This window comes from Cotesia glomerata, linkage group LG9 (assembly GCF_020080835.1).
Source record: "Cotesia glomerata isolate CgM1 linkage group LG9, MPM_Cglom_v2.3, whole genome shotgun sequence".
NCBI lineage: Eukaryota > Metazoa > Arthropoda > Insecta > Hymenoptera > Braconidae > Cotesia > Cotesia glomerata.
Genome location: NC_058166.1, coordinates 19,252,156 through 19,265,092, shown reverse-complemented (window position 1 = coordinate 19,265,092; position 12,937 = coordinate 19,252,156). Strand labels below are relative to the sequence as shown.

General features: G+C 27.0%; 1 protein-coding gene across 4 annotated transcripts in view; it reads left to right on the top strand.

Moving 5' to 3' along the window:
• LOC123271792 (teneurin-a) overlaps nt 1-12,937 on the top strand; it is a 397,455-nt gene that overhangs the window by 371,535 nt on the left and 12,983 nt on the right. For 3 of the 4 annotated variants that reach the window (XM_044738203.1, XM_044738205.1, XM_044738206.1), the window contains 5 exons: nt 1,016-1,280; nt 2,653-2,783; nt 2,888-3,034; nt 3,098-3,305; nt 9,024-9,050. In XM_044738203.1, coding sequence (XP_044594138.1) covers nt 1,016-1,280; nt 2,653-2,783; nt 2,888-3,034; nt 3,098-3,305; nt 9,024-9,050 — 778 coding nt within the window. The remainder of the gene's footprint in view (nt 1-1,015; nt 1,281-2,652; nt 2,784-2,887; nt 3,035-3,097; nt 3,306-9,023; nt 9,051-12,937) is intronic. The other variant, XM_044738204.1, reaches the window with a different exon arrangement.

Sequence of the window (12,937 nt, the reverse complement as noted above, 5' to 3'; positions counted from 1 at the left end):
ATTTAAAAAATACTTTAAAAAATAACCCTTATAATTGTTTTTATTTTTTTAGGCATCGGATATACTAAAAAAATTTTTTTTTATATTTAAAAATCATTATACTAATTTTTATTGGTTAAAAAATGAAAATTATTATTTAAAATTAGCATAATTTTGAACGATAAAAAATATTGTTATTTTTTTGGTTTTAATTTAAAAAACAACCTTTATAAAATTTCTTTTATTTTTTTTTTAGGCGTCGATATACTAAAAAAAAATTTTTTTAGAGTTAAAAATAATTATACTAACTTTCATTGAGTTAGTAATGAAAATTATTATAATTTTAAACGATAAACAATATAATTTAAAATTAGCATAATTTTAAACGATAAAAAATATTAATAATTTTCTTTCTATAATTTAAAAAATACTTTAAAAAACAACTATTATAAATTTTTTTTTGTTTTTTAGGTATCGGATATACTAAAAAAAAATTTTTTTATATTCAAAAATAATTATACTAATTTTTATTAGGTAAAAAATGAAAATTATCATTTAAAATTAACATTATTTTAAACAATAAAAAATATTATTTTTTTAGCTTTAATTTAAGAAATATTTTAAAAATGACTCTTATAAATTTTTTTTTAGGCTTCGGATATACAAAAAAAAATTTTTTTATATTCAAAAATAATTATACTAACTTTTATTGAATAAAAAATGAAACTTATTATAATTTAAAACGATAAAAAAATGAAATTTAAAATATTATTATTTTTCCGTCTATAATTTAAGAAATACTTAAAGTTTTATTCTTAGGTAGTTAGCTAAGAGACTGACGGAAGGAAAAACTATTGTTCGGGGAGTAATAATTTAAAAAGTTCGTCCATTCATTCGGTCTGTTACTGTAATCAGTAGTTAGAGAGCCACGAATGCATTTTTATAGCTACGGGAGTTTTATAAAATCTGAGATATAACTTAAGCATTAATCATAGCTCACCCCAGTCATTAATTATTTGTGTCCTTAAATTTACAGCGGATTGTCGGGACCCCACGTGCAGCGGGCACGGAGCTTGTGTAGCGGGTAAATGTTACTGCAAAGCGGGCTGGCAAGGAGAAAAATGCGACCAAGTAGACCAGAGGATTTACCAGTGTCTTCCGGGATGCTCCGACCACGGCTCCTACGACCTCGAAACCGGGGCTTGCATCTGCGAGGAGCACTGGACCGGCGGGGATTGTTCTCAGTCGAGCTGCAGCCTGGACTGCGGACCTCACGGCTCCTGCGAGCAAGGCCTCTGCAAGTGAGTTTTCCTAAAAATTAAAATTTTAATAAATTAATCAATAAATTTAGACACTTGCCTTTATTAAATAATGAATTTTGTCAAATTGCACTGTACTTTCTTAAATATTAACGTTTTTAAAGATATAAGCTCATCCTGATGTTACACTCATCAAGAGCTTTCATATGAGTACCCACATGCATTTTTGATATATTTTTCATATATACATATATATATATAATATATATAAATATACAAAATATATGAAAAATTGATGTGGCTACTCAAATGAAAGGTCTCGATGAGTGTAATGTCAAAGTGAGCTTATCCACTCTTATAATTTAGATGAAAAATATGAAAATATATCATGTAAGCAAACTATTCGTAACGTCATTGGTCGAATATATCATAAGCATGAAAATATATGCAAACTCTATAGTCAGGCGCGCGCTTGCGCTCGCAAATTTCAATTCTAGTGTTTTTGAAAATGTCAATAGTTGACAAAATACAAGGTAATTTCTTAATTATTGACATTTTTAAATATATAAGCTCATCATGATGTTATACTTATCGAGACCTTTCATTTGAATACTCACATGACAATTTTTATATATTTTATATATATGGTATTTGTGAAATATATAAATATATAAAATATATGAAAAATTGATGTGGGTACTCAAATAAAAGGTCTTGATGAGTGTAATGTCGGAGTGAGTTTATATCTTTAAAAATGTCAATAGTTGACAAGGCACAAGGTAATTTCTTAATTATTGACATTTTTTAAGATATAAGCTCATCATGATGTTACACTCATTAAGACCTTTCATTTGAGTACCCACATGCATTTTTGATATATTTTTCATATATACATATATATAATAATATATATAAATATACAAAATATATGAAAAATTTATGTGGGTACTCAAATGAAAGGTCTCGATGACTGTAATGTCGGGGTGAGCTTATATCTTTAAAAATGTCAATAGTTCACAAGATACAAAGTAATTTCTTAATTATTAACATTTTTAAAGATATAAGCTCATAATGATGTTACACTTATCGAGACCTTTCATTTGAGTACCCACATGGCAATTTTTATATATTTTTTATATATGGTATTTGTGAAATATATAAATATATAAAATATATAAAAAATTGATATGGGTACTTGAATGAAAGGTCTCGATGAGTGTAATGTCGGGGTGAGCTTATATCTCTAAAAATGTCAATATTTCACAAGATAAATCTTGAGAAAGCACAAATTCAAATCAAGACCTTTGCAATGATACTAAATTTCTTTTTAAAAAATCGATTTTATCATATGATTCTCCTGGACACAAAATTCTTCTTATTGTCTTAATAATATACGTTACCGAACGTTTTTTAGATGCCACGACGGTTGGACGGGAACCAAATGCGATCAGAAGCCGTGCGACCCCCGTTGCGCGGAACACGGCCAGTGCAAAAACGGCACTTGTGTTTGCAGCCAAGGATGGAACGGACGCCACTGTACTTTACGTGAGTAGTTACTTTTTTTTATTGGCTATTATCTAATTGTATAATTATATAAGAAATTTACGAGATAAAAATTATCCGATAAAACTAATTGGGATTATTTTTAGCTGGGTGTGAGAATGGGTGCAGCAGACACGGAATTTGTACGCTTCAGAACGGAGAATACAGCTGCGAGTGCTCTGCTGGCTGGGCTGGCAGAGACTGCAGTATCGAGCTTGAGACTGAGTGCAAAGACGACATAGACAATAACAATGGTAAGAAAAAAATTTTTTTTTTTAAATTGAATTTTTATTAATTAAATTTGAATTAAATTTCAGACGGAATGACGGACTGCTTTGACAGCGAGTGCTGCTCGCAACCAGCGTGCTCCAAACACCTGATGTGTCTGGTGAGCAGCGACCCGGTGGAAGTTCTCCTTCGCAAACAACCACCGAGCGTGACTGCGTCCTTCTGGCTAAGGGTAAAGTTCCTCATCGAGGAGAAAAGTGTCCAGAGTTACGTCCACGCTGACGAGTATGATGAAAGGTAGGATCAGCTTTTTGTTTGTTTGACTAGTACAAATGATTAATTATAAGATTTAAATTAAATTAAATTAAAAAAAGAGAAATTATTTTTCTAAATAGTTTTATCAAAAAAATAGATTAAATAATTGATAATTTAAAATATTATATGTAATAAAGTAATTTTTTTTACCAGTAGGTTTCGCGATAGATTTATTGCCACGATTTTTTATAAATATTCGAGGCACGCGGCGGGCAATTTATTTATTTATAACTTGCTAGGCGTCATTATACCTGACCGTTGATAATTCACGACAGAGAAGAAAATAATAATAATTATTACTAGCAAACTCCGGGACTTGTAAACTATAAATAATTAAAATTTTGCTTTATTAAATAATGAATTTTGTTAAATTGTACTGTACTTTCTTAAATATTGATTTTTTTAAAGATATAAGCTCATCATGATGTTACACTCATCGAGACCTTTCATTTGAGTACCCCCATCAATTTTTTATATATTTTTCATATATACATATATATAATATATACAAATATATGATATATATGAAAAATTGATGTGGGTACTCAAATGAAAGGTCTCGATGAGTGCAACATCGGGATGAGCTTATATCTTAAAAAAATGTCAATAGTTCACAAGATACAATGTAATTTCTTAACTATTGACATTTTCAATGATATAATCTCATAGTGATGTCACACTCATCGAGACCTTTCATTTGAGTACCCACATCAATTTTTTATATATTTTTCATATATACATATATATTATATACATAAATATATAAAATATATAAAAAATTCATGTGGGTACTCAAATGAAAGGTCTCGAAGCGTGTAACATCAGGATGAGCTTATATCCTTAAAAATGTCAATAGTTTACAAGATACAAGGACATTTCTTGATTATTGACATTTTTAATGATATAAGCTCATAATGATGTTACACTCATCGAGACCTTTCATTTGAGTCTCCACATCAATTTTTTACATATTTTTCATATATACATATATATATATATATATATATATATATATATATATATATAATATATATATAAATATATGAAATATATGAAAAATTGATGTGGGTACTCAAATGAAAGGTCTCGATGAATGTAACATCGGGATGAACTTATATCTTTAAAAATGTCAATAGCTCACAAGATACAAGGACATTTATTAATTATCTAGAGATGGAGCATTTTCAAATGCAGCCTAAATACTTATAATAAATTGACTATCAATGAGAATAAAATGAAACAAAAGGCACAAACCCAAGTCAAGACCTTTGCAATGACACTAAAAAAAACCGATTTTATCGTGTGCCTATCCCGGAAACAAAATTTTTCTTATTCTCTTAACAATATAGATTTAGTATAAATAAATTTACGAAGTAATTTTTTAATAAAAAAAAAAAAAAACATTTTAATACAAAGTAGCAGGATGCAATAAAAGCTTTCATTTAAAGTAGTCTTCGGAAGACAGAAAATCCGTAAATTCCTCGCAGTGTCAAGGGAGCAATGCGTTGAGTCCTAAAAGCCGGGAAATAAAAATACTCTTACACACAGTACGTCGGAATTCTCGAAGCAGTAACAGAAAATCCAAGACAGGACGTAACAGGACAGACGTAAAAAAAGGTTAAATGTGTAGTCAGTACTCTGTCGTGGACGGTCAAGTAGCAAGGACGTCTAGCCGTTTTATTCAACGTGTCCCACGGGATGGTACGTTTTAAATCGCTGTCGAATCTTGTCGAAAACCCTCAGGTCTGCCGCGTTGGGTGGTGACAAGCTCACTCCAACTTCGGTCGGAGCTCCTTTAAAACTCGAACCATATAAACCAACCATCCGATCCTAGTGTTTGTAACCTGGCCACCTTTCCCTCCCTAGGACTTCAAATCCATTCACGCTCGCTTCGACAATACTTGCTCTATACATTCAAGTAACTCTATTTCTTCTCAATAAATAAATATAGATAAATAAATCATTCTAGAGCTTTTACAGTCTATTTGTTTGCTTTTATTATTTTTAAAAATTAAAAATTTTTTTTAATTAAAAATTTAAAATTTTTTTAAATTTTAAATTTACAAAAAAAAAATAGAATTACTTGACAAGCAATTATTGCAAAGACGCAGCGTATTATTGAATTTGTATCCTCGGGAATCGTGTATTGTCTAGTGTTTTAACCTTATGTGTTTAAACCTTAAACCAAATCACCAAAATCACTCACCCAATAGCCGTTTGTGACTCAGTCCGCATATAAATTAATAAATAATATAATGAGACAAATAAGAGTTTAAAAAAAAAAAAAAAATATTTTTTATATTCACGACTAGCATTTGCTTTCGCGTACCTTTTCTTGATTAGCTCCTTTCCGTATTGTTATTATTATTATTTAAATTTATTATTTATTTGTCATATCATTATTATAATTTTCTATCATTTGATTTAAAATTATTATTTGTTATTTATTATTAAATGCTAAAGTTTTTAAATTGCTAAGACTAGTTTAAGATTTATCGGATAAATGCAAGCTATTTGATAATGTGCACTTTTATTAATTAAAAATTGCCCATGATTCACTTAGGCTCGGGCAAACCGAAAGGAAATGGTAATTAATCAAGCATTGAGTTGATAAATATTACAAAGAACTATTAATTTATCGACTGGATGCCGGATTACCGGATGACAGACACAAGTTACAAGTGGATTAAACTTTTTTTTTTTGTAAATTTTTTTCTTCTTTTTTTTTTTTTGTAAGGGCGACTGCGACGGAGATTTATTTTTTATATTTTATATTGTACATTGTAGAGTACGGAATAATAATGTAAAATAATATAGAACGGAATTAAGTCGAAAGATATCGCAGGTATCAATCAATTTGCTTGCTGTCGCCGGAAGACAGGAGATATTTTCTATTTGTCAATCAATATACGTCATGATCACGGTAGATGTCTAGTCAAATCGATTTGCCGAGGTCAATTCAGGTCACACATCAGCGACATGTGTTTCCAGAGTTTAATTATTTTAATTTTAATAATTATACACTGATAGAAGGATTTTTTAATTATTAATAATTTAATTTATTAAATCTTTTTTTAAAATTTAAAAAATATTTATTTGGGAGGAAAGTACATTTATTAATAGTTAATAAATATTTATTAATAGTTAACAAATATTTATTAAAAGTTAATAAATATTTTGTTGAGTGAATTTGTCAATCTTGCAATGTCATATGATATCATAAAATCATCTTTATAAATTATTTGTATTAATTATAATACATTATAATAACGTTTATAGTAAAATAGCAAATTCTATCACAGCTCATAATTATCTTTGATATTTTTAAATATTAAAAAAGTTAATTTATTTAATGAATTTAATTATTATCATGAATTCCAGCTATTGGGTTATAAAAATTGTCAAAAAAAATTGCTATTTTTGCTTTTTATCATAAATAAATATTTGTTAACAGTTAAAAAATATTCATTGACCATTAATAAATATTTATTAACAGTTAATAAATTGTACTTAATAAATAATTTATTAATTCAATAAATATTCATTAAATCCTATGTTAAAAAATCACTTATCAAGTTAATAAAGCTTATTAAATATAAACAAATCCTTCTATCAGTGTACACTGATAGAAGGATTCAGTAAATATTAATAATTGAATTTATTTGAAGACAATTATTCGATTTATTAAATTTTAATAAATATTTTTTAATATTCAATAAATATTTATTTGGGAGGAAAGTACATTTATTAATAGTTAATATGTATTTATTAATAGTTAAAAAATATTTATTAACAATTAATAAATATTTTGTTGAGTGAATTTGTTTGGCTTGCAATGTCATATGATATAAAGATTGCTTATAAATAAAAATTATCTTTATAAATTATTTGCATTAATTATATCACATTATAATAACGTTTATTGTAAAATAGCGAATTCTATCACAGCTAATAATTATCTTTGATATTTTTAAATATTAAAACAGTTAATTTATTTAATGAATTTAATTATTATCATGAATTCCAGCTATTGGGTTATAAAAATTGTCAAAAAAAATTGCTATTTTTGCTTTTTATTTTATATAAATATTTGTTAACAGTTAAAAAATATTCATTGACTATTAATAAATATTTATTAACAGTTAATAAATAATTTATTAATTCAATAAATATTCATTAAATCCTATGTTAAAAAATCATTTATCAAGTTAATAAAGCTTATTAAATATAAACAAATCCTTCTATGAGTGTGAAAAAATTTTTTTAAATCACCGCGAGTTACAAAAAAATATTTAACTGATTGTGAAGCACTTACACATACCTGGAAAGCCACTTACCGATGCATAGAACTTTTAAATTGTCGCGGGAGAAAATAAATCACTTGTTGACGTAAAGTGACTCGGAGACGTTGATCTTGTGAGTAAATTTAAGAGCGACGTCCTCTAGTATAGTATGTAGCAAGAAGTAAAGTATGTGTTGTGTGTGTGGAGATCTACATACTGCTCCAGGTAGTATAGAGCCGAATCGGTTCGGTTATATTCCCGGAGTTTCTAAGCAACGTAGATCCGCTATTCTGTTAGAAAAATAATGTTAAATTGTATATAAAGTACGGCAACATCAACAAAGTAGTAACAACCTTTGGAAGGAGCACAGTAGGCCGTGTAATCGATTTTAGAGTCGAGTGTAGAAGAGTAGAAAAGATAAAGTTTTGTCAGACACACATGGGAGTAGCTCCATATACACCATATACTAGTACTAGTATTGCTGCGATCGATAATCACTCTCCGAGGTTCTCTTCTACCAACAGAGTAACGCTACGCAACGCTGTTATTTTATTTAGCTTTTTTTGTTTTCGTATTCGAGCCAATACAAACAACCTCTTGGAGGAAATTGTTAACACAAACAGTTGAATTTTACCTACGAAAAATAATTATAAATTATACTTTTTTTATTTTAATTTTACTTTTATTTTTTTAATCCCTTTTTTTTCGTTTGACAAACTTGTGTCTGTCATTAAAGTACCAATATTTGTTGTATTGAGTGTAATTACTGATAAAAATTAAGTATTTTAATTTTTATAAATTTTTTTAAAGAATAAAATTTAATAAATTTTTTTAAAGAATAAAATTTAATAAATTTTTTTAATCAATAAAAATTATTAAGTTTAAATTAAATTTATCAACTTAATTTTTGTCAGTATGAAAATGAGCGAATGATATAAATATGAATGATTGAAGAATACAATAGTATGTATGACAAAGTACGCTTGATTAGTATGTCTACGTCTATTGTGTCTTTAAATAACGTACAGAACATTGCAACAACGAGATAGTAAGTGAAAGAAAGGTTTTATTTATATAAAAATGTGAAAATGAGCGAGCGAATGAACAGAAGGATGAATGAATGGAATAGAAGAGTTCGAGAAAGCTTAATTTAAATTTAAATTACTAAATAATTAAACAAACAAACAATAGAGGATAATTTATGGAGTAAGCTTTCTCGATCGCACGCGTCAACGGTTTTGTTCATTAATTAATTAATTAATAAATAAATAAATTAAATTAAAAAAAAACCGTGTTGCGAATTTTGTTCTCGGGGTGCAATGTTGCGTACGAGCATCGTTATTACCCGCGCAAATGGGTGTTCTGTGACCGTGGTAACTGTAACGCCCTTTCTTCTCGTTGGTTTTCCCACACGTAGTGCGTTCTGGAGTTCCTTTACACCGGGGTAAGTTGCAGCTCAGCTCTCGCTAACAACAAATGCAAACCAAACGTTCATATGTCCAGTCATTTATGCATCCCGCTCGTTACCAACAAACATATTCATAAATATATATATTATAATTTATAATAAATATACATGTTTTCATAGCTCCATACTCTCTTGGCCTGTCTCTTTTTTAAACATTATTATTTTATGTTACACTTTTTTATTATCATCATCATCATAATCATTTTTATAAATGTCTATTTGTTCTGCTCGTTTATTCTTCGGTTCTCAGTCCATTATTTATATTTAATTTATTTTAAATATAAATTTTTATTCATTTATTTTTTGCTCGAATTTATTATCGGTCTCATTGTTTTGTACTAAGCTTGTTTCACTTTTTTTTGGCTCTTCTTTTCACGGGCATTATACTCCGGTGTCAATCCAATTTTTTAATCATTATTTTTAAAATTCATCCTTTGGAATATTTTTCGCCTCCTCGGTACGGAAAGAACAAGATCACACTGGATATCATCCCAGATTATATTGAGTAAAAAAAAATTTTCAGATAGTAGCTAGTATAATCCAGTATTATACTCAGTATAATCCAGGATTATATTCAGTATAATCCAAATTACAATGAATATAATCCAGATATCACTGAGTATAATCTGGATTTTTTTAACTACTATCTGAAATTTTTTTTCACCACAGATATCACTGAGTATAATCCAGATATCACTGAGTATAATCCAGATATCACACAGTATAATCTGGATTTATTTAGCTACTATCTAAAATTTTTTTTCATTTAATATCATCCCAGATTGTATTAAGTGAAAAAAAATTGCAGATAGTAGCTAGTATAATCCAGATAACAATGAGTATAATCCAGATTACAATGAGTATAATCCAGATATCACTGAGTATAATCTGGGATGATATCCAGTGTCATCTTGTTCTTTTCGTGTGGTCGCTTTTATAAAAAAATTTCCACGTACTATAAATAAAATAAAATAATAATAATCGGAGTATAATGACCAAAATTCATACGAGCAGTCTCTATGTCTAAATATCTGTGATGTTGTCAGATTGTTCTTTAAAACTATAATTTTATGTTATGTATGTCTTGTCCTAGTACGTTTTAGTCCCATTTAAAATAGACTTGTACATGTTTTTTTAACTTGAAAAATTAAATCTAAAAAAAAAAATACAAATTTAAAATAAAAATGAAAAAAAAGAATTTTTTCCTGAGTCTTGTGTTGTTTTTTGTGTTGCGAGGCTTGTACTCATTGTATCCTTGTCGAACCTTGTCTAGTGAACGTCCTTTTAGCATTTTGTACACACACACACGTATATATAAATATATGTAATTAAAATTACATATAGATATATAAATAATTATATATATTATATTACCGCTGGTTAATTGCGCGCTACACCATTTCGTTAAACTCTAATTTTGTTAATTTTATTTAAATTATATTAAATTTGTTGACTTATTGAATAATTTCAACACACAACAACAAAATAACAGCACACTCGGGTGACCAAAATTAATTCGGCTTTTAAATGTTTAATAAATGTTTTATAACAATACCTAAAAATTCTTCCAATTAATAACTAGTTTAACTATTAAAATTAATATTAATTAATTAATAAATACATACCTCCAATCATAATCCTTCCTTTGTCTAAGTCTGTACTGTCTACAGTGTACCACACAAATAACCCCGTCCAGTCAGACCCAACAAACCACAACCTTGTGTCTGTCTATCCATTGTCTATTTCCGTCCAAACCTACAAAAAAGACAACAATATATTATTAAATTCCCTTAAATTTGTTCGTGCTCCAAAGAAACATACTTTTAATATTTGAAATAAAAATTAGAAATTTTTTTTTTTTAATTTTGTTAAATTTTTTACGTCTTAAAAAAAAACGGGTCATTTCACTCGATAATAATTAAATAATTTCGATGAAATGACCGCGGAATAAAAATAAAAATAAATAAAATGAGGCATGTGCACGCGATAATGTCGGCAATAAATGCAATTGCCGATGTGCCTCGATTACTCCGGGATCTTTTTAAATATATATGTATTTTCTAATCTAATTAATTATATAATAAATAATTGATAATAATTCGGTGTTTTATAAATAAATAAATATACAATTGCCGACTTTAGAGTCATACATGCGCGAGAGACACCGCTCGTTATTTATTTATTTATTATGTTTAGTTTTTTTATTTTCGTTACATTACTTATTACTTATTATTATTATTATTATTATTATTATTATTATTATAGGTTGGTGTCTGTACTTATCTCAATGTGTTTTTTAATTAATAATAATTATATTTAGTTTATTTAATTTATAATTAACATTTGTTATGGTTTGAAATAATAATTATTAAGTAGTTTACAACAGTGCCTGCCGCCTTGCTGTGCTCGTACTTGGAGGATCAGCACCACCCTGGACTGTGTTGGTCCTCAAGATCGGCACCCTGCAAGCTGCAACGACTTCAAGTGGTTTTAAATTTATCATTTTTAACCTTTATTTGCTCGACCGTATTTTTTTCTCCAAAAATAAAGTCAATTTTTAAAATTAAATTATTTAAATATTTAATCGAAAAAAAAAATTTTTTTCTTTTAATTAAGTAAACTGTAAAATTCACTCGGGTTCCGATTTATTTTTATAGTTTCAAACAGTAAAGCTGACATCGGGGTGGCAAAAATAACACTAAAGTTAGCCGGCGTTTTTAATTTTTTGATTTTTTTAATTATTAAATTAGAACTAAAAAAAATTGTACTTACAGTTTTTCAAGTTTTTTACAAATGGAAATTTTTTTTATTATTTTGTAATAATTTCTTTAACAAAAAAAAAACTCTAAAAATTTTTAAATGTCAGCTAACTTAATTTTCATGTGAAAAAAATATAAATATTACAGAATTTAATCTTAAAAGTGTAAAAGCTACAATTTATAATATTTAATAACGAAAATAAGTGATTAGTTGTAAATAACGATTCTATCTTAAAAAATTACAGTTTCAAACAGTAAAAATTGCCGTTTCAATACATAGTTTATACTATGAGAAGAAGGGGAAACTCTAGAAGAATTTAGCATTTGAAATAGTAAAAATTCTACGATTAAAATATATATTTTACCAGTCCAAGCAAGTCAATAATTATAGTTTGATTTTTAATGAAAATAAAGTTAGTCGAGATTAAAAAATTTTTAGAAATTTTTTTATTGAAAAAATTTCAATTAAACAATTAAAAAAAAAATTTCACATGTAAAAAACTCAAAAAACTATAAGTGCAATTTTTTATAAATATCTTTTTAGTTGTAATTTAATTAATAAAAATAAATAAAAAAATTTTTAGACGTCTGCTAACTTTAGTGTATAATAATAAAGTTAGCCGACATTTTTGATTTTTTTATTTTGCTTAATTTATTAATTTATAACTAAAAAATATTTTTTAAAAATTGCACTTGAAGTTTTTGAAGTTTTTAACAAATGAAAAAATTATTCTTTTTGTAATAATTTTTAAATAAAAAAAATAATATAAATTTTTTAGATGTCGGCTAACTTTATTTTCATCTTTGGTGTCATGATTTTTAGCGTTGCGTTTAAAATTTACCATTTTACTTTGTAAATATTGACGTTGCTTGTATTAGAAATTTAGTAACTGTATTTTATACTTTTTATATATCATAAGATCATTATTTAGGTACGAAATGATAAATATCAGTCTAAATTCTTAATTATTATACTTAAACATTTTAGATATTCACATAGCAAATATTACTGTTTGAAATAGTATTTTCTTCTATGTAAAGAAAAAATTGTAGCATTTAAATGATAAATATTACATAGTGATTATTAAAATCACGATTTTACTG